The sequence below is a fragment of the Dreissena polymorpha genome, chromosome 13 (genome assembly GCF_020536995.1).
Source record: "Dreissena polymorpha isolate Duluth1 chromosome 13, UMN_Dpol_1.0, whole genome shotgun sequence".
Classification (NCBI taxonomy): Eukaryota; Metazoa; Mollusca; class Bivalvia; order Myida; family Dreissenidae; genus Dreissena; species Dreissena polymorpha.
This window is the reverse complement of record NC_068367.1, coordinates 59,115,299-59,141,294: the sequence shown is the minus strand read 5'-3', so window position 1 is coordinate 59,141,294 and position 25,996 is coordinate 59,115,299. Positions and strand designations below refer to the sequence as shown.

Genomic DNA, 25,996 nt, shown 5'->3' with positions numbered 1-25,996 from the left:
GACTAGTCATTTAATTTACTTTTGTCTGTAACTAGCAACCACATTAATTGAATATGCATTAATCACACATTATGTATTTCATTTCATGTTGTAAATGGAAAAGTAAAGCACCATTGGCGAAGACATAGAATGACATATAAAATTACATTATATCATGGAAAATATTAATATATATTTTCATCAATAAAATGTAACAACAATGGGGGGTAACTCTTGTACTTCATAACAATACAATTTTGAGTTGTGTCCCTTCTAGAAAATGCCTACCACATGTACGCATGTGTATCTAAATAAATATGAATATTTTTAAGCATATAGTCAACTTAGATTTAAATTTGATAGGAAAATAAGTCTTCACAACACTATGTTATTGCTTTACCATATACTTTACTTAAGACTTCAAAACAATACATTTTTACACAAAACAATACTGCTTAAACTAAAAAAGCCCCCAATAACTGCAGGACCTTCCAGACACAAGAATTGTGTAACATGTATTATTGGTGTGATTTTAATGACAATGAGACTTACAACTTCAACATAAAAATACTACAATACAATTTAAAATACATTTGTATTGCTTCATCCAACAGACATTCCACTATTTGGTATTTAGAGCTAAAAATGTAACACCCTGTTTAAACATCATTTAAACAACACTTTCCACTTTAATAAATAAACATTTTCAAGAAATCCTATTTTAATTATATTTAATCTGTCAATAAAAACAAAAAATAAAATATTCTTCAAATGGCTTTATTTAGACTACTTCAGAACTTAAAGGTTTGAAAAGCAAAACTTAGTATAACTCTGGTCTCAATTTTTTCATATACTGGTAAATAAAATATTTTATTAAAATATCTCATTGGTACAGATCCATTCTTCATCTACAAGGCCATGCATCTTTCATGACACTTTTACTATAAATAGCCATCAATCAAAACATAGCTGACATTTCAATTCTTATAAAAAAAGAAAATCACAATGATTTTCGTTTTGGTACCTCAAAGAGTGTAATGCAGCCTTGATTCAAAGGCAGCATGCAACTAAATTAACTTTCCAACAGCAACTTGTTTATGCTTGCCTTTTCACCGAGTCCCATCAGCTGACCTTTGCTGCCACAGTGATGAAAAATTCCTGAGTCTGTGCCACAGGCTCAACAAAATCTGGATGCACAAGATTTCACATCCAACATGTACGACAACCACTACTGTAAGTCAATTATAATACTAATTTCCTCAAATCATCGTCTCTTCAAGTTATTGGTAATCCATTCGAGTCCCTGATATAAACTGAAATAAAGAAAATGACAGAGAATAATTATTACATCAAAAGCAATGTACATGATTAATGCATCTCATCAGAAAAATAAATTGATCCCTTGTACACACAGGAGGGATTTCCGTATTTTTTTTATTTTTTTTTATATATATGCTATAATAGAGCATAAAAAATTAAAATATACGGGATTCCCTCCTGCGCTTGTACAAGCACTTAACACAATATTTAACCCTTTTTACCAAATAGATACGTATTTTGACGCATTTGTGGTCCCTTAGAAAGTTAAATTTAAGACCATTCTTACTAGATTCAAATTTTAAAGGCTTCATTTCCAACCCTTAGATACTGATGAGCAGCAAAAAGCATAAAGCCTGAACAGACTGCCAGTTACTCGCAGGCTGTTCTGGTTTAATACTGTTTGCACATAGCCATTTTCACTTTGCCTCTGAGTGGGAAAGGGTTAATCAATAATTTGGTTTAGTAAAAACCTCACATATAAAGTGCAAATATTTATGCCACTTGTTCGTCTTCTCGATAATCATATTCAGCTTTTTAACAGGGACGACACTTTTCACCTAGACAGAACTTTCATATCGGAAAAAAACGAAACATTCTATAAAAAAGCGAAAATGGTGTCCCTTATTCGCCTGTGCAGTCTGCGCACGCTAACTGCAATGACATTTAACACATATACATTAAGCCCCCTTTTGGCAGAGCAAGGCTCAAAAATAATATGTGTCCATAAAATCAATTACATACATTTCAAAATAAATATACGAATTAAAATAAACATAAAATACAATAAATACATAAAATACTCGAACCCTTCATACCCTTCGCCGGTGAGTGCACAGCAGGCCTGTATGTGCCAGGGGTGGTCCTTGACCGAGGTGAGGTTGAGGTGTTGACTGATCTCTGCTGCCGACATGGAGCCCTTGATGTCCTGCTTGTTGGCCAGTATGAGCACCGCAGCCTTCCTAAGGTCCTGCAAACACGGAGCCTTGTTATGGGAAACTGAGCTTAATGCTTGAGCGTAAAGTTGCGTCCCAGATTAGCCTGTGAGGTGTGCACATGCTAATCAGGGACAACACTTTCTGCCTAAACTGGAAAGCAAGGATGAGCACTGCTAAGGTCCTGCAAACACACAGCCTCGTTATGTGAAAAATGGGCTTAATGCATGTGCGTTAAGTTGCGTCCCAGATTAGCAGGCTGATCCGGGAAGACACTTTCCGTCTACATGGGATTTTGTTCAAGCGATACCTCCTTAAAACAAGAGCACCGCCTTGCGGGTGCAGACCGCTCATCTATTTTCTTTTTAAAGGTGAAGGGACTCTCATTTTCAATCACAAAGGAGGGAGGGGTGGAGTGAAGAGGGGTGTATAGTGTGGGGTTGTGGACAATTATTACATTATCTTCCAAAAAAGCGAAAAAATAAAGAAATAAAAAATAAATAAAAAGGGGGGGGTGATGGGGGGGGATTTTTTGAGGGTGTGGTGGTAATTTGTGAGATGATGTTTAAAAAAAAAAATACTAAAAAAAAAAAATTGGGGGGGTGGGGGTGGGGTGGGGGGGTGTGGGTATAGTGTGAGGGTGTGGTGGTCATTTGTGAGATGATGTTAAAAAAAAAAAAAAAAAAAAATTAGGGGGAGGGAGGGGGGGGGGAGGGGGGAGGGGGGGAGGGCACGGGGGATGGTTTGGGCGGAGTCTATTGTGGTATGCCAGGTAAGAGTAGTTTCGTCAAAGTATCAATCAAATGTAATCATAAATAAAGAAGTTATGGCAGTTTTAGCAAAATTTAATAATTTGACCTTGAGAGTCAAGGTCATTCAAAGGTCAAGGTAAAATTCAACTTGCCAGGTACAGTAACCTCATGATAGCATGAAAGTGTTTGAAGTTTGAAAGCAATAGCCTTGATACTTAAGAAGTAAAGTGGATCAAAACACAAAATTTAACCATATATTCAAAGTTACTAAGTCAAAAAAGGGCCATAATTCCGTAACAATGACAACCAGAGTTATGCAACTTGTCCTTTTACTGTACCCTTATGATAGTTTGTGAGTGTTTCAAGTATGAAAGCAATATCTATGATACTTTAGGGGTAAAGTGGACCAAAACATAAATCTTAACCAAATTTTCAATTTTGTAAGTATAAAGGGCCCATAATTCCGTCCAAATGCCAGTCAGAGTTACATAACTTTGCCTGCACGGTCTCCTTATGATAGTTAATAATTGTTGCAAGTATGAAAGCAATAGCTTTGATACTGTGGGAATAAAGTGGACCTAAACACAAAACTTAATCAAATTTTAAATTTTCTAAGTATAAAAGGGCACATAATTCTGTCAAAATGCCAGTCAGAGTTACATTACTTTGCCTGCACAGTCCCCTTATGATAGTTAGTAAGTGTTGCAAGTATGAAAGCAATAGCTTTGATACTTAAGGAATAAAATGGACCTAAACACAAAACTTACCCAAAATTTTCAATTTTCTAAGTATAAAAAGGGCACATAATTCTGTCAAAATGCACGCCAGAGTTATCTAACTTTGCCTGCCCAGTCCCCTCATGATAGTAAGTAAGTGTACCAAGTTTGAATGCAATAGCATTGATACTTACTGAGAAAAGTGGACCTAAACGCAAAACTTAACCAAAATTTTCAATTCTCTAAGTATAAAAAGGGCACATAATTCTGTCAAAATGCACGCCAGAGTTACCTAACTTTGCCTGCCCAGTCCCCTCATGATAGTAAGTAAGTGTACCAAGTTTGAATGCAATAGCATTGATAGTTTCTGAGAAAAGTGGACCTAAACGCAAAACTTAACCGGACGCCGACGCCAACGCCAACGCCGACGCCAAGGTGATGACAATAGCTCATAATTTTTTTTCAAAAAATAGATGAGCTAAAAAATAATCCATACAAGCAAAAAGCCTGAGCAAGCCTTGTTCAACAGTTACCAGCGCTGGGCTTGTGTGTGCTTTTGATAATTGCGATATTGAAGTATTCTCAAAATTAGCTCTTGGGTACAAATTCAAAAGTTTAAATAGGAAACAATTCAGTTTAGCTACACCTTTTTCTTTTCAATTTATTAGCCAAAATTGCAATAACTGAGATTAAGCACAGAAAATAGGACTAAAACAAACATTTTAAGCATGAAAGGGAAGGTGTTGTGTGACGGAAGATCTTGAACAGACCACCTCCCACATTCCCCGTGACCCATCCCTTCACTGGGACATGAGCTGCCAGTTTACACTCAGCACAGTTTGCAGCCAAGGTACATTTGCTTATTATTTAACCTTCTCAGCTACTCATTTACAGGGTGCCGGATCCTGTGATTATATTGGGTTCACAATTAAACGTTAATGAATATAAACCAATGTATGTGGTGCTTTTTTTTTTAAATAACTGTTTAAAACAATTTTTCTTAAGAATTTCAACAAGTGCATGAAAGACAGGTTTTTATGCTGGTTATGGCAATGTGAAATACATCAAAATTACTTTATTTGATAAGACGTGTTCTTGGCCAAAAATTCAATGTGTACATCATATAAGCAACATGAAATTTTGGCAACTATTTCAGACGTATTCAATGATTTATTCTTAAATCCTAAGATATCAGAACAAACTGAAAGAAAAACTGTCTATTACATTCTAAAGATTTTTGCAAATGTATTTAAATAAATTTATATAGAGATATTTGCAAAAATAAGTTCTAATCAGTGTGTTTACATTCTGTCCAGTCAGTGTGTAAACCCCTGTGAACCCCATTGAACCTGCACCCTGATTTATAACCCAGGGCAAAGAGTAGCAAGTGTGTATTATAACCTATTACCACAAGGACGTGATGAAAACATAACAAAATTATTATATTGCTGTAAATTATGATACACAAACTAATTAACTAATGCAAAGAACAAGTATTCTAGGGTAGCACTTTATATAGTGGTACTCAGGTTTTGATTATAATATTTGTGTTTTATGAGTATATTTGTTTAATAGCACCTTCCAAAATATTGTTAAAATGGAAACACACTACATGTATTTACATAGATAAACACATTTATTAAAAAAAGGTTCACTGAGCATTAATGAACGCTAAAAGTGTTCATTAAAGCTAACTAGAGCATAAATGGACAAAAATCCTCAATTACATTATTCAGATTGTTGTCGATTTGTCAATAAATTTCAAATTATACACAATATGTCTTAATTAAGACATTCTAAATTGCCTTCTTAAACAATTGATCATTTAAGCACTTAGTTATACACGAACAACAGACTGATTACGACCCTATGCTGTAATATTGCATGAGAGCCGTCTTAAAATAGCAGCTGTCACATGTTTTGAACATGTCTGCATTGTGCTTTATAGCCTTGCTAACACAATTATGAGCAGTCATTAGTTTTATTGATGTTTTCAAAGATCACAATGCAAACTGTACATGAGCAATCTTCTGGCAAAACTTTGCTAAATGCTTGTCAGCGTAAAGTGTCAGCCCAGATAGCCTGCGCAGTATGCATAGGCTAAGCCAGGAGTAATATTTTTCGCCTAAGCTGGATTTTTCTAAAAACTTGACTGCCTTTCAAAAAACAAAAGGCCATTTAGCAGGAAAGTTATGTCCCTGCTTAGTCTGTGCGGACTGCACAGGTTAATCTGGGATGACTTTTTATACACAGTCATTAGGCCCAGTTTTCACAAAAAGCACGCCCGAAAATGCCCCCCTGCTTATATTTCTTGTATTTGGAAGCATGGGTCCATCTTCATAAAGCTAGCATAAGAAAACTTGCGAAATCGTACCCAAATTTCATGACATTACTGGAAAAATAATATAGGTGATGTTTTCACTCTAGAGCATTACCTCATTGGCCATCATCTTGTAAAGCTCCTCTTTGGTGATGGACAAACGTTCACGGTCCGTACTGTCAATGACTAGTATGATAAACTGAAACAGGCATATACACTATTAAACACCAGCCAGAGCCTTTCCTTAACCCTTTTACTGCTAAGATACGCATTTTGACAAGTTTGTTATCCCTTAGAAAATAAATTCAATTAAAGACTTTTCTTAATAATTTAAGTTTTTAAGGCTTTAGTATTGTATTGCACATACCTACATTTTAGTGTAAAAAGTCTTTCTGTATACGCTTAGTATTGGTGAAGTATATCGGAGTATTGGTGTAATATGCCTGAGAATTGCTGTAATAAGTATTCCACATACCTGAAAATTGGTGTAAAATGCCTGAGCATTCGGATGATAAGTATTTCGCATATCTGAGTATCTGTGAGTGTCAGTGAATTAAGAATTCTACATACATATATCTAAGTATTGGTGTAACAAGTATTTTGATAAACATATGAGTCAGGTTCTGAGAAAATTGGGCATAATGCATGTGCGCAAAGTGTCGTCCCAGATTAGCCTGTGCAGTCATAAAAATGTCATAAAAGCGAAAAGTGTCGTCTCTGATTAGCCTGTGCAGACTGCACAGACTAATCTGGGATTACACTTTACGCACATGCATTATGCCCTGTTTTCTCAGAACAAGGCTCATATGTACCTGAGTATTTGTGTAGTAAGTGTTCCAGGAAGCCCTGAGGGACTCCTGTCCCCCAATATCCCACATGAGGAAGTGTATATTCTTCCACACCACCTCCTCCACATTGCTGCCTATCGTGGGCGACGTGTGCACTACCTCGTTCATCAAACTGAAATTATACAATACGTCACATGAACATTAAGTGATGGCAGATATCAGCATATGCATATAATCATCACAGCATTTATTGCCTTCATACCAGGCACTTTCGAACTTGTAATAAAATTCCTTTTAGTAAAATAGAAATAGATTTTATCAGATAAATGTCTCCACATTCATTGCAATTGAGAATTGTTATTGCTTATAATGTCATTATGGCTGACTATGCAATACATACATATACATGTAGCATCCAAATTAATTTCAATTAAGCCTGTATGAAATTGGTTGTGGTTGCCTGGTATACTGCATTGTTTATTTTAGAGATACATGTAGACCAGGGCTTTTTCTCTTCTTTAGCAAGGGATATAGCCCCTTCCCCCGAGAGAGTGACCCCTTCCTCTTAGAGAATTTCTGTAAAATTATGCAATTTTCCCCAAATGTCAAGCTTATTTTGGGATAAGTCTTTCCCTTTTACAGTTTTGTCAATTATTTTACCCCCTTGGTGCAAAAAGGTACCGTGTGACATTGAAATTAGAGGGCACATGGCACTTTTTTACACCAATTGAGCGATTTTCCCCCCAAAATGGACTGCCAGGCCCTTTTCCCAAATAAAAAAAGCCCTGGGTAAAAATAACAAGAGGGCCAAGATGGCCCTAGTTTGCTCACCTGAGAGGAGTCGGTTCATTCAATCTTTACCAAATGTCAAACTTGACCAAGATATTGTCCAGACAAACATCCTGGTCAAGTTTCATCATTTTTTCATCTGCGAGTCATGATCAATGTACCTATGAAGTTTTATGATCCTAGGCGTAAGCATTCTTGAGTTATCATCCGGAAACCATTTTTCTAAGTTGAGTCACCGTGACCTTGACAGCCATTGTGAGAATACGTTTTTTGGCACTGCGACCTTGACCTTTGACCTAGTGACCTGATAATCAATAGGGGTCATCTGCGAGTCATGATCAATATACCTATGAAGTTTCATGAACCTAGGCATTAGCATTCTCGAGTTATCATCCAGAAACCATTTTACTATTTCAGGTCACCTTGACCTTGACCTTTGACCTAGTGACCTGAAAATCAATAGGGGTCATCTACGAGTCGTGAACAATATACCTATGAAGTTTCATGATCCTAGGCCTAAGCCTTCTTAAGTTATCATCCGGAAACCATTTTACTATTTCAGGTCATTGTGACCTTGACATTTGACATAGTGACCTGAAAATCAATAGGGGTCATCTACGAGTTATGATCAATGTATCTATAAAGTTTCATGATCCTAGGCATAAGCGTTCTTGAGTTATCATCCGGAAACCATTTTACTGCTTTGGGCCACCGTGACCTTGACCTTTGACCTTGTGACCTGAAAATCAATAGGGGTCATCTGCAAGTCATGATCAATGTACATGTATCTATGAAGTTTCATGATCCTAGATATCATCCGGAAACCATTTTACTATTTCGGGTCATCGTGACTTTGACCTTTGACCTAGTGACCTGAAAATCAATAGGGGTCATCTGCGAGTCATGATCAATGTACCTATGAAGTTTCATGATCCTTGGCATAAGCGCTCTTGAGTTATCGTCCAGAAACCATCTGGTGGACGGACTGACCGACATGAGCAAAACAATATACCCCCTCTTCTTCGAAAGGGGGGGTGGGATAATGAGAAAACTGCCCCCCTCCCAGCAGCCATGTTATTCAACTGACCGGAACCATTTTTAACTCAACTCTTGTATCAAGGAAACAAATGTTCTGAGCAAATTTCATGAAAATTGGGCCAAAAATGTGACTTCTACTGTGCTCACATGTTTTCACTATATACATATAGAGAAAAATGCCCCGCCCACTGGCGGCCATGTTTTTTCACCGACCCCAACCATTTTTTTACTCGTCCGAGATATCAATAAAACCAATGTTTTGACCATCTTTCATGATGATTGGGCATAAATTGTGACTTCTAGAGTGTTTACAAGGTTTCTCTATAGCCTAATAGGGAAAACTGCCACTTTATATATACATATACAGGGCTTTCCTTAGACCTCAAATCTCATGAGTCAAGGACTCTTGGGACCATATTTTCAAGAGTCAAAATCAAACTTCTGAGAGTCCTAATAATAACGCAGGAGAGTAGATGATTTTTTGCAATTTAAGCAAATTACTGAGCTATAATATATAAAAAGTAGGGATGTCAACGAATATCCGAATATCCGAATATTCGGTCCCGGGCCGAATATTCGGATACTGTTTTCCGAATCGAATATTCGGAAGAAAAAATAAAAAATCGAGTAATTTCAAAGACTTTGTATTCGTAAAATTTGCTTCAAACATTGTCAAAAAAGTTGTTCCCAGTGTCATAATGTTTATTCCGGTTGGCGCGATAATGCGTCGCTATGGTGATGACAGTATACCGGTCATAAATCCCGCTAACAAAGCCAGACACTTTGTGTCAAAATTATGATAGGTGCAAATCGCGTCTGCAATCAAAACACCGACCTGCACTTGATCCAATGACTCGAATTACATTTAAAATTATCAAAGATTAAATGAGTAAAGGAAAAGCCAACTTTGTGTAAAAAACAAATAAGACCGTATGGCAATTAAAACACCGACCCGTCTTGATCTAATAACTCGAATTACATTTAAAATGATCAAAGATTAAATGAGTAAAGAAAGAGCCGACTTGGTGTGAAAAACAAAACAGATCGTATGGTTATAATCATGTTGTCCAATCAAAAAAGCTTTTAGAAAATAATTTACTCAACCTCTAATGAGTATTTGCGTATCGTATGGTTCAAACATTAATTAATTACTCAATATTCAATCAGGTATTATACTTAAAGAAATGTTTTTGGTATTGCACCCTCATTTAATTGAAAATATTATAATTGTTACACGCATAAAGTAAATATCTGTCCAAGCAAAATGCCACATACGCCTTCCGCTGCTTGGAAGTATTTCACGACATCATCCGATAAGAAGTCGCCGATCCAAGTGTCTTTTAAACGTGGCAACTTTAAAAGACTGACTGTTTAGTCTGTTTAACAGGTTCAAAGTGTGTTGTGGCTATGTACATAATTCGTTTAAGTTCAGCTTTAATTATATGTAGATATAACTGTTTTGTCATGTAATTATTTTGTCGTCATGTAATATTATGTTTCTCGTTCTATTGTTGATGTACGATATTAATAGTTTAAAAACAGTTTTTGTCATTCAATTTTAACAATAAAAACTTAAAAAGTAATCAACAAAATCAGCTTCGAATTAGCGACGGCAACGCTGTGTCAATATTTAGTCACTTCCGGTGAACTGCCGGTAAAAACGAAAGTAGAATTCATGGAGTAATGGTACGGTAAACAAAGTTGACTTTTTTCCAACAGATGTTGACCGAATATCCGAATATTCGTTCGGAAGGGTGACCGAATATTCGAATACCGAAATCGGTATTCGTTGCCATCCCTAATAAAAAGCAACAAATTAAAAGATACATGTATGTTAACATTTATTTCTTACATTTTACTGTCACTACAACACTATGCATTTAAACACAATATTTCAATGATTAATAAATACAAAACATGTATTCTAATACAACATTAACTTCATGTATACAGCAGAGTAATATGTCATATGTTTTTCTTTCGCACGTTTGGGGGTGTTTGGAGCACTGTCATTTAGATCTAAAGTACGCTTTGTCGTTGGCGTCTTACACACACTTTCAGAGTTACTACCGATTCCGAATTCGAAAAGGTTTCTCTGCGACATTTTCCGAATGCACAAGCACAATTACACTTTGCACAATTACACTTTATCCAATAACTTTATTTGACCGTTTCGCGTGGCTATTAAATTAAGAATGAAATCCAAAATGTGAAGAAAAAAAAATTTCCGCTGGCTATCACAAAAAAAACAACAACATACGGGTGGTACCTAAACACAATAGCCTATATAAATTGGTAAACTGTAAAAGGAAATTATTTCTACTCGCCGATAAAGGTGCCTCCGTATTTAATCCCATCAAAAATTCCGACGCCCTTTAATTATTTCATGTGCCATCTTCACTGAAGACGTGCGACAAACACGCCGTTTTCTATGCCTTCTCAAACGGTCAATTATTACGCCTACATGTATTTTGTAATCAATTAGCTCATGCAAAAATTGTCACTTTGCCACAAGGTCAGTTATATCGGTTCTATAGTTATTTTTAGCAACTTTGATGCAAAGCGTGTAATTTGATGTTGTAGACAGTACATATGCCAGCATAACTTTCGCGCGCCTTTGAACTGAGCAGTCATGAAGTAAAACAGTGATGGGTGCATTCAGCCTTGGAAATACATTCTGCCATACTCTGGAAATATCTCAAAATATGCTTTACGGTGTTCTGTGGATATGGATGTTATTATTTTATATTGAATATTATTAAAACGGACGCGGATGAGTCCATTCTGTTTTGGTGGGTTTATAGTTCTTCTTAAATGCTCTGAGCTTTTATGAGTACATACGTACAGCTCAGAGGGTCAATAGCTGGGAGTTGGATTATTGCAACTATGTGGGTTTAATACACGTCTTTTCCGCAAACAGCTGATAACAAACGCTATGATAAATAATGGAAAGTTAATACACGCGTCATCGAACCAGCAGTGTTTTAATTGGTCAATACTAGATTTCTTAATTAACCAAACTCCGCCTACTGGGTGGACTTGTGCTTCGATGATTGGAAACAAGCGTTAACGATTAGCGTGTACTAAATGAGATACTCCGCCCCGAGCCAATTATCGCTTAGTCTTAACAACTTTTGATCTCGTTGACGCAAGTCGCTATATTCCCCCGGGTCAAATGTGACGCATGACGCAATTTTCTCAAGAGTCAAAAAGGGGTCTTCTGTAATTTTCAAGCGTCAAAACCCGGGAGCTCGGGTCAAAGGAAAGCCCTGCATATAGAGAAAAATGCCCCGCCCACTGGCGGCCATGTTTTTTCACCATCTCGACCATTTTCGAACTCGTCCGAGACATCAATTGAAGCAATGTTTTGACCAACTTTCATGATGATTGGGCAAAAATTGTGACTTCTAGAGTGTTAACAAGGTTTCTTTATAGCCTAATAAGAAAAACTGCCCCGCCCACTGGCGGCCATGTTTTTCAACGGATCGAAACCACTTTTGAACTCAACCAAGATAACATTAAGACAAACATTTTGACAAAGTTACATGAAGATTGGGCATGAAATGTGACTTCTACAGTGTTTAAAAGGTTTTTCTCTTTTTGTTGACCTAGTTTTTGACCCGGCACAACCCAGTTTCGAACTTGGCCGAGATTTCATTGGGACAAAGCTTCTGACCAAGTTTCATGACGATGGGACAAGAAATGTGGCCTCTAGAGTGTTTACGAGCAAATGTTAACGGACGGACGGACATACGACAAACAAAGACCGGTCACAAAAGCTCACCTGAGCAATCAGGTGAGCTTAAACCAAGGATGGTCATGGTTATTATATATTACATTTTTTGATCATGTTTTTTTATTTTCAGTATTGGTCTCATATGTTCAACATGCACACATGATGAATACACTTGATTTCTTGAAACATAATTAACCCTTTCCCCCATAAGAAGCAAAGTGAAAATGGCTTTTGCAACCAGCATAAAACCAGGACAACCTGCAAGAAACTCGCAGTCTGTTCAGGTTTTATGCTGTTTGCTGCTCATCGGTAACTAAGGGTTGGAAATGAAGCCTCTAAAACTTTAATCAATCAGCTATTATCACTAAGTATGCGCATCTTACTGGCTGACAGATGGTGAGTTTTTGTCTGTTTTACAACCCTGTCAACGTAACTAGTGCATGAAAGCACCATCTGTAGTTAATCCCTTTATTACATTTCAATAGAGCATGTTTATGACATCCTATGGTATGTGTGAAGACTGCCTGCAGAAGCCTTACAGCCTGTGGAGATATAATCAATAAACATGAACAACAAAGTATTCCTGTGCCTAATTAATGAGGAATATTGTGGTTTGGTTTTCTATGCCTATATTTGGATATTGAATTTATATCCAATACTAACCCTTTCTCTCAATTATGAATATTATCATATCAGAAAATGTGTTGACATCCTTACTTCTTTATTACAAGTTTTCATCTCAAAACAGAAATCTGATGTTTCCTGGTATGGATACTGTAGATTAAACACCACAATGAACTCTTAATGACCACTGTTAAAAAGAGTGCAATTTTTCACAAATTGGATAAAATAGCATCCAAAGTGGTGGTTAAATATAATTTTAGGCCAGTGACCTTTTGCCAGAATATTATAAAGAAGCTCTACAAATTAACAAATAACAGGAATACGCAATATCAACACAACAAACTTAACTGATAGTAGCAGAGAATTAGCAATAATAACAAGGAAGAACAGAGAGATTTCTGCTTGAAATGCCTAACAAAATTCTAAGACATCATTGAATTTATGTTTTACAAATTGAATGAAAAATACTCCCCATTGGGAAATAGGAAAAGCAATTCATTCTGTAAAAACAAGACTATTGCCAAGCAATAAAAGTCTCCTACCGGTATCTATTTTGGAGAGATTGCCTTTGTTAAATTTAATTGAAAGAATGTAGTTTACCTGTTAATTATTCATTTTTTCTATTTGTTTCCATAGCAACCAGAATTCTTGACGTAGTAACAAAATGAAATGACCTGCATTTTGTCCATATTGCCATCTGTCCATATTTCAAGTTGCATGAAAAAATATTAAAAACTTTGAAAGTTATCGCAGGATCCAGAAAACCGCCATTTTCAGCAGTATTTCTAGTCTATTTGTTGCCATAGCAACCAGAATTCTTGATGTATGAACAAAATGAAATGACCTGCATAATGTCTATATTGCCATCTGTCAATATTTCAAGTTACATGAAAAAATATTAAGAACTTTCAAAGTTATCGCAGGATCCAGAAAACCGCCATTTTCAGCAGTATTTCTAGTCTATTTGTTGCCATAGCAACCATAATTCTTGACGTAGGAACAAAATGAAATGATGTGCATAATGTCCATATTGCAATCTGTCCATGTTTCAAGTTGCATGAATAAATATGAAGAACTCTGAAAGTTATCGCAGGATCCAGAAAACCGCCATTTACAGCAGTATTTCTAGTCTATTTGTTGCCAAAGCAACCAGAATTCTTGACATAGGAACAAAATGAAATGACGTGCATAATGTTCATATTGCAATCTATCCATATTTCAAGTTACATGAAAAAATATTAAGAACTTTTAAAGTTATCGCAAGATCCAGAAAAAACACAAATTTCAGCAGTATTTCTAGTCTATTCCTTGCCATAGCAACCATAATTTTTGACGTATGAACAAAATGAAATGACATGCATAATGTCCATATTGCTATCTATCCATGTTTCAAGTTTCACAAAAAAATATTAATAACTTTCAAAGTTATCGCAGGATCCTGAACACCACCATTTTCAGCAGTATTTCTAGTCTATTTGTTGCCATAGCAACCAGAATTCTTGACGTAGGAACAAAATGAAATGACGTGCATAATGTTCATATTGCCATCTGTCCATATTTCCAGTTGCATGAACAAATATGAAGAACTTTGAAAGTTATCGCAGGATCCAGAAAACCACCATTTTCAGCAGTATTTCTAGTCTATTTATTGCCATAGCAATCATAATTCTTGACGCAGGAACAAAATGAAATGACGTGCATAATGTTCATATTGCCATCTGTCTATGTTTGAAGTTGCATGAAAAAATATGAAGAACTTTGAAAGTTATCGCAGGATCCAGAAAACCGCCATTTTCAGCAGTATTTCTAGTCTATTTGTTGCCATAGCAACCAGAATTCTTGATGTAGGAACAAAATGAAATGACGTGCATAATGTCTATATTGCCATCTATCCATATTTCAAGTTTCATGAAAAAATATAAAGAACTTATGAAGTTATCGCAGGAACCAGAAAAAAACACCATTTTCAGCAGTATTTCTAGTCTTTTTGTGTGCATAGCAACCAGAATTTTTGACGTATGAACAAAATGAAATGACGTGCATAATGTCCATATTGATATCTGTCCATGTGTCAAGTTTCATGAAAAAATATTAAGAACTTTTAAAGTTAATCGAGGATCCAGAAAAAAACACCATTTTCAGCAGTATTTCTAGTTTATTTGTTGCCATAGCAACCAGAATTTTTGACGTAGGAACAAAATGAAATGACGTGCATAATGTCCATATTGCCATCTATCAATATGTCAAGTTTCATGAAAAAATGTTAAGAACTTTGAAACTTTCGCAGGATCCATAAAAGTGTGACGGACGGACGGAGACAAAACCGGTGAAACCGGTAGCGGACTAATAATCATTGCAAATCCCTAACAATGCAATTCTTTCTAAACACTGCCAGCATTAATTTTCTTCTTTATCTTAACCATGAAACAGTAACTGAACACTGCACGACTTGAGGGAATGGAAAATGCAACAAAGGTATAATTATCATCAAGAGTTTGAATTAACAAAACCCAGCAAAAGCACTGATGCATCTAATATTTATAATTAATGCAGCTTTACACAAATGTTAAGGTTCAAGCTGTCTGTTACAGTAGCCGCTATAATTATAAGCAAATCTTTAAACAATGTATTAAATGGACCATTAACCCTTTACCACATAGATTTTGACCCATTTGTAGTCCCTTACAAAGCTACATTTAATTTGAGACCTTTCCTACTAGATTCAAGTTTTAAAAGCTTCATGTCCAACCCTTAGATACTGATGAGCAGCAAACAGCATAAAACCTGAACAGACTGCAAGTAACTTGCAGGCTGTGCTGGTTTTATGCTGTTTGCACATGTAAAGTGCAAACCAGAAAATTATTGTTTGCCTGTGCCATCTAAGAGACGTATTTTGTTTGAAAAAGTCTACTCACTCAAAGCACAAGTAAGAATAGTTCATTTGAAAATCTTAGTTATTTGCTTTCAAAAGGTACAAAAGATTGTAACTTAAAGTTATCGTACAGTTGTATTGATGTATTGATGTAGTGATGAGAGAAATGGAAACAAAGAATTATCACTTGTCCCTTAAGGTGTACGAACTGGTCCAAAACTATTCTAAACTGTCCGGGACGGTTTATAAACCGTCCGGGACGGTTTGTAAACTGTCCCGGACAGTTTACTAAACTGTCCCGGACAGTTTCTTACTTTTGAACCGCTCGTGCGTCTGTAAACTGTACCGGGCGATTTATTTTGTGGATTACAAACCGTCCGGGACAGTTTAGGAAACTGTCCGGGACGGTTTCCTGGAAACTGTCCGGGACGGTTTCCTTAACTGTCCCGGACGGTTTGCAGGCATAAACTTTAGTACGGCATAGGTTCTTAAGATCATAGTCGGACAGTTTAAACCGTCCCGGACAGTTTACTAAACTGTCCCGGACAGTTTAAACCGTCCCGGACGGTTTATGCGCACGAACGGTCCAAAACTTTCCTAAACCGTCCCGGACAGTTTGTAAACTGTCCGGCACAGTTTAGTAAACTGTCCGGGACAGTTTACAAACCGTCCCGGACGGTTTCTAAACTGTCCCGGACAGTTTAGAATAGTTTTGGACCAGTTCGTACACCATAGTCCCTCACCATAGGCATGTTTTGCAAATGTAACATGGACAATTGAGTATTGTTTATGTCTATTTCTTTGGGATCAATAAGACTGTGAGGTTTAAAAACACCATCTGTGTATAGAATAGTTAAGGTTTTGCAATTGTCACTGATGGACAAGAACACTGTGCAGTTTGTCTAGCAGTTTTAATTTTAAAACCAAATAGAATGGAATAAAAACTGGGTGAATAATGTTAAAAAACAAACAAATTAGAAAACAATTAACAATTATAAAAACAATATTGCTCATAGTTGTAAATGGCTGAAAATACTTCCAAGTTATTTACACATGTACATGTACACGGCACACAAAATAATGACCTTTCCTGAATTAAATTTTTAATACAGCAAACAATGAAAATCAAGAAATTATTTCAGGAAAAAAAATATTGTGCTTATCCAGCCCTAATTACTTGAACAACTATAAACAGAAAATTATTAAAACTGGAACCGTAATGGCAAATCATTGGGGGTTTAAACAGGTCAGAGGGGTGGCCAAACCTCACACTTAGCCCAGAATTAATTACAAACCAAACAATCATTATCTAAATCAAATGTATACCTTTGCAGACAGAAAATGAAAAACAAAATTCCAAAATGTGATGCAAGAAACTTATACTACATAATTTGGTTGTACTAATGTTGTTAGTAGTGTTGGAAATCTATTAAAACGATTAGACTAGAGGATGGGTTTTTAAGTTTTTAGAACACAAATACAAAATGGTCCATCTACAAAAGATATTGAAATATCAAGTAAGCGATGTATCGTTAGAAAAATTGACAAAAAATTAGTGTATGAAAGGTTACAAAGATGTTTTATTCACACAACAAAAATTAGCTGAAGGCTAAAATATGATCAACATTGCAGATAATGGATGTGGACACATTCTACAATGTACGAAATCTACACAGCACAAATTGAACTGTTGACCGAATGAATACAGCAAAGAATTCAACGCCAGAAACTTGATCAGGTGGGAAATTCTTGTTCTTATCCATCACATACAGTAACAGGCCAACAACCATGAAGTATACAATAATTACAGTGTTTTTTTGGGTCAAATTTGAGACCAGTATTAGAAAATTCACAATGTAAAAAAGTATATCTTTTCCAAATGACTGCCTTATTTTGGTGAGTAAATTGATTTTTTTGTAAATAAAATGTAACATTAAGTCAATTTCCATATCCAACTCTATGGGTTGAACTTCAGTACATATATTTATTCTTATTAGTAAATTTGCATAGCTTTTGAAGGGTTTGAGCATATTTTCGTACCATTTGAATCAGCGATTTTTTTCCTTCTTTGTAAAGTACTGGAAAACCGCACTTTCCCAATCTGGGAAAAATTACATATTTCTTAAATGAAGGTTAATTTTTTTTTTTAATGAACTTAATTTACTTATGCAGCTCTATGGCTAGAACCTTAGTAAATATAATATTAACAACTTGACATCAGTTATTCTCAAATTTAAGGTATTTCAGCAAGTGTCTGCGAGTGGGCGAAATAGGCGATGACTTCTCCTCCTTTTAATGATTTACTTTGTGCCAGACATTGACCATTAAAATCAATTTGATGTGGAGAATTTGACACAGGAGGATTCTCAGCCATTAGTGCCCCATGTACAGGTCATGCAAAGTTGAACATTCAAAAGAACAGTCTGGAGCTATTACACTTCTTGAAATTGTTAATAGATGATGCCTTCTGCTGGCTACCAATAACTATGATTTAGCAATGTTAAATGGCCCATTAAAACAATACTAAGGAATGATCAAATGGGAAGATGTAACCTAGCACTGGCAATAAATATGGGGCTCATTTACAGGTCAGATTTGGAATCTCTGCTATAAAATGAGATTTTAAATGAATTTTTAATTTAAAACAAATATTTGTAACAAAATATGAATTTGATTTAATGTTGAATTGCTTAAAATTAACAAGGAAGTAAAAAGATTCTGAACATTACTGGCTTGTTACAATTGAAGTTTATTTGATACACCTGTACAGCGAAAAAAAGTAATTAAAAGTACAATCATAATCAACAATCAATGAGAAATAAGGAAAATGTTGGTTTTATACACTTAACATGTCTTACTGTATAAAACAAGTGAAGAGTTGATTGAAAGCTGAACAAAAACCACTAAGTTAAGTTGCTGCAAAAAATACATAAAACTAAGATCTATGACGCAAATGTACCATTTCTTCCAAATTTGTTACCAATTCACCCTATTTTTGCTTTAGGGAGAAGTGATTTCTCCCTAAATTTTGAGCCTACAGTACACTCCACGCGTTTTCCCCAATTTCCCTCCATACTCCGCGGTGATTGACCTGGAGGGAGATTAAGAAAATCCCGCCAGACGCGGCGTTTGCATGATTTTCGACGCGGCGGTTAACGATCGGAAAAACTGATAAGCCGACGCGGCGGCCCTCGGCGTTGGTAACGCGGGGGAAACTCCGCGTTTTACGAGATAACGATCAATTTAATTTTGTTTGACTTCCTGATTTTCAAATAAAATTACATTTATTACAAGTACATGTACATGTAGTATAATATTTACAATAAAAAAAAAACAACAAAGATAGATCGATCCCGACGTGGTTGTAGAAGTAGTTGTTGTTGTATAGAAAACTCGTTGATTTACGACAAACAAAACGTCGTCTTTTAACTAATATAAACACTTTTTGCAACATTGTTTTTATTTTGATAATTTAATCCAAAGTTTTCATGTTAGCAGGTGATTTTCTATACTGAACATGTAAACAAATTACCAAGGACCCTAAAAATCTCGCAAATCTGTGTGAATTGACAGTTTGACGTAATCAAAGAAAAGCCGCTTCCTGTCTAAAGGCATAACTTACTCAAGTAAACGCGTTCAACGAATGCATAAGGAATGGTTTGAATTGTCGGAACAAAGTCAATTTTCTGCTCGCTAATGCATTTATTTTCTCTTTGAAGTTAGGTTATTCCATTGATTGCTAAAAGAAGGTGGTAACTATTGAGTTGATAGTTGCATTTAATATTCACAGTTGTATTCTTGTTGCGTCGAAATTCAAAACAATGTTTACCAGTAATTATGGACCAAATCGACAGAGTGACATTCACACATGATAATCCCTTTTGTCAAAACACCGCAGACAGCAGTCTACACAATAGGTCAGTAGACAAGCTTTGCGTGTTTTCATAACGTCAAACACTTAAAATCCAGTTCCGCCCAGATGTCTTCTTTAATCAGTTTACAGTACATTTACCTTGTACATTGCAGCATAATTTTCGCGCGCTTTTGTCTGGAAATATACATGATGACTGTATATTGGAAGCATTTGTAAACGTCGTGTTAACATTAAAAATCGTAGTGTGTTTCGGATTACTAATTATTATTTTTATTTGGAAATTTTACGGAACATTTATTCTTGTCTTATATGTGTTATGATTTAAATATTAATTTGTCAAATGTCTTATATTCATTCATATTGTAGATGTACCTGTGAATTAAAAAACATAATTTTTATACGTATTAATTTTCTATACAATGATCTTTTTTATACATGTACTACAGTATTTACACAATTTATTATAGCAATGTTTTTATTTTTTGGCATGCCCAGTAGCACACTGCTAACGCGGCGTTGCGCGGCGGTCACTGCTAAGAACGGAAATTGTCTGCATTTACTGACTAGGCTAAAGTAATACACGCCGCAGGAATTAGCGAATGCGGCGTAACGCCGAGCGTTTTATCGAGTTCACCTCGCTCTCTCAACGCTGCGTGAACACTCTCTAGCAGAAAAAAAACGCGGAGGGAGCGCGTTTTTTGGGGAAAACGCGTGGAGTGTACTGTAGCTAGACCCCTGAATTTGCAAAAAATCAAATACACTTATTTCCCAATTTGAAGATTTCATGACGCATTTTTCCCTATTTCAAGGTTTTTATGACTCAATTTTTTCAAATTTTTAGGTTTTCACGACTCAATTTTCCCAATTGGACCTGTACGGGTACTTTTCCCAATAGGACAAAAAAAAAACGCTGTTGGAATGAGTACTTTTTGTATAGCTTTTGAAGGGTTTTTAAGTTCTTGTTTCATAACTGATACTTACAACTGGTAGAGTATAGTAGTTTTCCCTGCATTGTCAAGCCCAACTATGATCACCTTGTGCTCTGAAATATAATAAGGAAACATAAAAATAAATATTAAAACCATTTTATAAGTCTACAAGTACCATACCATTTTATGATATTACCATGTGCTAATGGCTACAACGTTGGCCAATGACGATAATTTTTATTGCTACAAATATACTCTTAGTTAAAAAAAAAAATGAATATATAAATTGAAATATGACAGAAAAATTGTAGTTACATGTATGTAAAGCTGGGATGGGGAATAAAGTCAGCATGGGTAAGTGCTGATTATTGCAAAATTGTTTGTTAGATTTGTTGCGTATTTAGTTAAGATAATGACAGGAAATTTATTAACAATGGCAATTATGGATTGCCCTCAAAAACAGAACATTTAACTCTGATTATGTTAAATACAACCTGTTGATTTTCTTGAACAGGTGCAAACTAGCAACATGTAAATTAGTCAAATATACCTAAGTGTGCAAAGGTAAAATATGCCAAAAATGCACTTCAATGACTTATCAATTATGACATCTAATTGAAGAAATGTGTCAACACATATGCCTATTATGGGCCAGTGTACTTAAGACCTAACAAAATGACTCAACTTGACATTACTACCTCCCTGAGGGTACAAGGTGCAGTATTTTTGAGACAACATAATTAGTACTCTGACCTCATAATCTAATAAAACAAATTATTTGCAATTAACCGTTGTTTATATTTATGTATAATCAAAAAATATATAATATATTATAAAATACAAATATACAAATATAATCAAATTAGCATAATATTACCATATTTTTCTCACAGTAAATACAATTGAATAAAATTATTTTGAACTTTTCAATAGTAAAGTAATGCTGACATGTACATAATTATTTTCATCTGATTGTCTATTCTCCATTTAGTCAAACCTCATTTCAATGTCAAAGACTGGGATTTTTTGCCATGACAAATCAGATACAGTCGAAACTGACCTAACGGCCACCTGAATTTACCGGTCACCTGCAGACAACGGTCAGACTGGAATCCCCCCGATGAAAAACACTCTATATTACACTTGAATTCAACGGCCACCTGTCCATAACGGCCAACGGCCACTACATTCCACTCCGAAATTCATGTTTGACCTGAAATCAACGGTCACGCGTCATTCGTCTCGAGTCGTCTTGAGTCGCAAAAATTAAAAACACAGCACATCACGTGTCCGTCTATTTTGCGGTCAAAGCGTCTGATAGCAGTAATTGTCTTTGATATTATAAAAGCGGCCCGCTGCGAGTAAACAAACAATAAGGTGTTGAGAAGGTTTCTTTTCCGGGGATAATTGTGGAGGTATCTTCAAAAGCAAATATGCAACTCATTTTGCTACCAGTTGTTTATTAAAAATATATTTTATATTCGGTATTTTACATGACTAACCCACTCCTCTAAGCCGAAATGATCCGTAAAACAAAATTGTGTCTTTGTGTCGTATGAACGAATCTGCACTACATCTAAATTTAGGTTCACATCGTACATGCAGTTGGTTAACGAAAAGACGGTTGATATTCAAATGCATTTTTATAAACTGTTAGATGCCCATAATATCACTTTAAACAGGTGACATTAACAATAACAACGTGTATTAATAGCAATTATCGTCTGCATGCATAACGCATTAGCGCCTGACAAAGTCAATTGATCCGTATCGCTGATTAAGTGTTAAAAACAACATTAAGCTGGCGAGTGTTTTGATAAGAAGGCGATAAGAGGATTAGTGATCAGCTTTAATGGCAAAACATGGAATGATTTGCAACATTTATAACAAGCTTTAGGCATTTATGAAAGACTATTTGTTCATGTAAAACAAGCTGAAATTGAAAACGTTTTTTTAAATTTTCATGACTCCATTATGAAATTCCAAGTGAATTGTTTTGTTTGTTGCGAGCGATAATGGTTGTGTGTGTTTTTAAGTTTGTTTGCGTGATAAGTTATCTTCTTTTTGGTGCATGATGTGCTTTGTTTTTTTGGATAAAGAATGAATGGAGTGAATTGTCTTGTTTGTTGCGAGTGATAATGGTTGTGTGTGTTTTTAAGTTTTTTGCGTGATAAGTCATCTTCTTTTTTGTGCATTATGTGCTATGTTTTTTTGGATGAAGAATGAGTGAATGTTTGTGTTTTATATGAGGTTGTTGAATAAAAATGCTTTTGTGTGATGTTTGCGTACGAATAAATTTTAAAAACTTTTTGCGTCTTTTTAGAACGGTACAATTACACCGTACTATCGGTTTATGACAGCGAATCCGCTTTTTAGACTTGTACGGACGTGACGTCAACAGCACGTGACAAGCTTTATTTACTAAATGAGCGAAATGCATGAGTGAATTATTTACTCGAGGGTTGAAAACAACATTGCTTTAATTAAACAATATAAAACTAAATTAATATATAAGATATTATTCTGTATAAGTCAATATACACACGTAAGTTAATTCTTATTATGCTAAGTTAACGGCAATGAGCCTTTGTTTAACACTGTATGCAAACGACTGGGTGAGATAACGACGTAGCAATACTAACAACTGACAAACCATCTTAAAATTGTGATCCGAATTCAACGGTCACCTGTTGACAACGGTCACTTAGATCATTTCCCTTGAATGACCGCTGAATTCAGGTTTGACTGTATATTCATTTTTCATTTTGTGATGTGTGTCACATTTCAGTACATGTACATGCAGTGCTCCAGCTGGGATTTGAAAAGGGCACGGGGGCTTTTTTGTGAAAAGGGCAATTTCGTTGCCCAGTATTTTGTCAAAAGGGCACTTTGGAGCGTGCTGGCGTTTCTGGAATGCTTCCTGTTGCATATTAATTTATATGTTATTAATAATTGTTAGAATATATGATTCCCATTATTATTAAACCATTCAAATATAATGTCTACAATTAGGGATACATTTAATACAATGTAATAAAAGATCTTAACAAGAGATTTATTTATTATTATATCCTAAAAAAAATATAAGGCAGTGGGGGGGCCCTAAGGAGGGTAGGGCAGTTTCGGGAGGGCAGGGCGGGGCGCCCTTCAATTTAGGCCTTGCTGGAGCACTGTACATGCATGAACAGTACAGGCACCGTGTACTTAAACAAACGCCACTCCCCGCGGTGTTCATTTCACTGTGTTCGCTTACCAATTAAACACCGCGATGGGTGTTCAGATCAAATGTCGCGGGGGCCGTTAGCGATAAGGCGAACAACGCGGACCCATAATATCTACCACGGTGTTCATTGTGTTCGCTTTAAATAAAATAATTGAACAAGAACATAATGAATTGATCCCTTTAATTTAAAAGTGATAATTAATAATGTATTTCACACCCATGCCCATGACAGTGTTTTCTGTCTTTTTAAACGCCGCATATAAAAGAAAACCGCGTTCGCACCTAGCTGTAGGATACCGCACCTGCCATGGAGGAGTGTTAATTGAGTGTTTGATTATTCAATGAACAGTTTGAAGCCATGGAGAACTCATAACTGATTGTAGTAATTGTATTATCCCGAGTCCTTGGATTCCCCGATACATACGTGTCAACTGTCTCAATTGCATACATGCAACTTCTCCCATCTTTATCCATTACTCGATAATCCCATATATGCCCGATTTCCATGTTTAAAATCAAATTATGGGTGGGTAATATACAGGATAAGAGTCATAAACACCAGCGTTTGCAATTTTTGAAAGTATCAAACGAATTTCGGCATGTGATTCTATTTAAAGATTTGATGAAATAAGCGCCCAATCAGGACAGTTGTATTGCAACATGCGTACATCATCTGACACGGTTTGCACGCGTCATGTACAGCTATTTAAGAATTTCTTTGTCCAGAAAAAGCGCGCAAAAACTGGCGTGGGTGTATTCATTTGTAAATAAAAATTTCATAGCGGGTTAAACATTGAGATCATTTAATTTCCATGAAAAGTTTCCTTGTGAATTTCAACGAAAGTACCGGGATATCTCGCGAATCATTTGGTATTGACAGTATCTCTCAATAAAATATAATACCGCAACGTTACCGTTATGCTGTATTCATTATTGAAACAATTATTGTATTATATACTGACTGCACACAAGTGTCGTAACATACTGATGCAATACGTAAATTCGGACAGTACTTAATTCGGACACAAGTAAATAAATGATTTAATACTCTCTTGATTTCTTTGAAACTCAATATTTGTTGTTAAAAAGGGCGATTGCATTGATTTACACCATAAGAGTTAATACTATTGATCTCATAACCGCTTTATTTAAGTTTTCGACTTTACGTACTGTCCATTTTTAAGTACGCATACATGTGCACATACGTTTAATATCTACATGTAGTATATGATTTTCTTTTGTACATTTACATTTAAAACGCGTGAATGACTCTCTTAGACAGGTGTTAACCCCCCCTGTTTTTGTTTTAAGTACACGGTGCCTGTACTGTAAGTAGTAGTACTAGTACTCAAATGATATAATCAGATTAACAGTGTAACAGTTGACTTGACATTATAACACAGCCATGGTTTTCCTTCTAGCAGAAAATGGCAGAAAAAGGTTGCATCAAAAACGAATCATTTTAAATTTCGTCGCATCAAAAACAATTTCCGTTGAAAAAATTTCCCAATTGAAGGTTTCTAAAACACTCACTTTTAATACTAATCGATAGTGGTTTTTTTCACATATCCATTATTACAAATAACTACTTCTAATATACATAGTGATTTTTCATATTATGTAGACGTTCTTTGTCCACCCCAAAAATGGGAGTGAAAGGTCTAGGGAGGAAACGCCTTGGTGCGGGAAACGATTGCCACATGATTTATTTCGTTAAAACAATTATTGTTGCCAATATTAATTTACATTAAATGTATTAACAGAAAAGCTGTTTATACAATAAAACCATTACAAAAAACAGCTTACCTTCATTGGTGAATAAACTCCATAAACGTGAAAACAGCAACCCCATCTTTAGGCCTACTTCAGTTCAGGGTTCAAATTAAATGTCTTTTGTTCCACTGGACTGTCACATAAAATTAGTTCACTTTATCGTCAAGTACTAAGAAACTGAAGTAGTTTTCAGTATTGACACATGATATGTTGTAAAATATAACAAAAGAGCACATCTAAATATTAGGTCATCTCTGACTAAGATAGGAATCCCCAATTTTATAACATGCACTAAAAATATTTTGTTGACACGATATGGCGGAAGTGATCA

At 35.6% G+C, this 25,996-nt stretch overlaps 1 protein-coding gene across 1 annotated transcript; it reads right to left on the bottom strand.

Moving 5' to 3' along the window:
- On the bottom strand, positions 1-25,973 carry LOC127854827 (ADP-ribosylation factor-like protein 5B). The gene is made up of 6 exons (XM_052389894.1): positions 25,699-25,973; positions 20,722-20,782; positions 6,832-6,979; positions 6,135-6,218; positions 2,115-2,266; positions 1-1,292 (listed from the first exon to the last, which is right to left on the bottom strand). Exons 1-6 carry the CDS (start codon positions 25,742-25,744, stop codon positions 1,244-1,246), a joined length of 540 nt encoding a protein of 179 aa, XP_052245854.1. The 5' UTR covers positions 25,745-25,973; the 3' UTR covers positions 1-1,243.
- Positions 25,974-25,996: the final 23 nt, after the last annotated feature.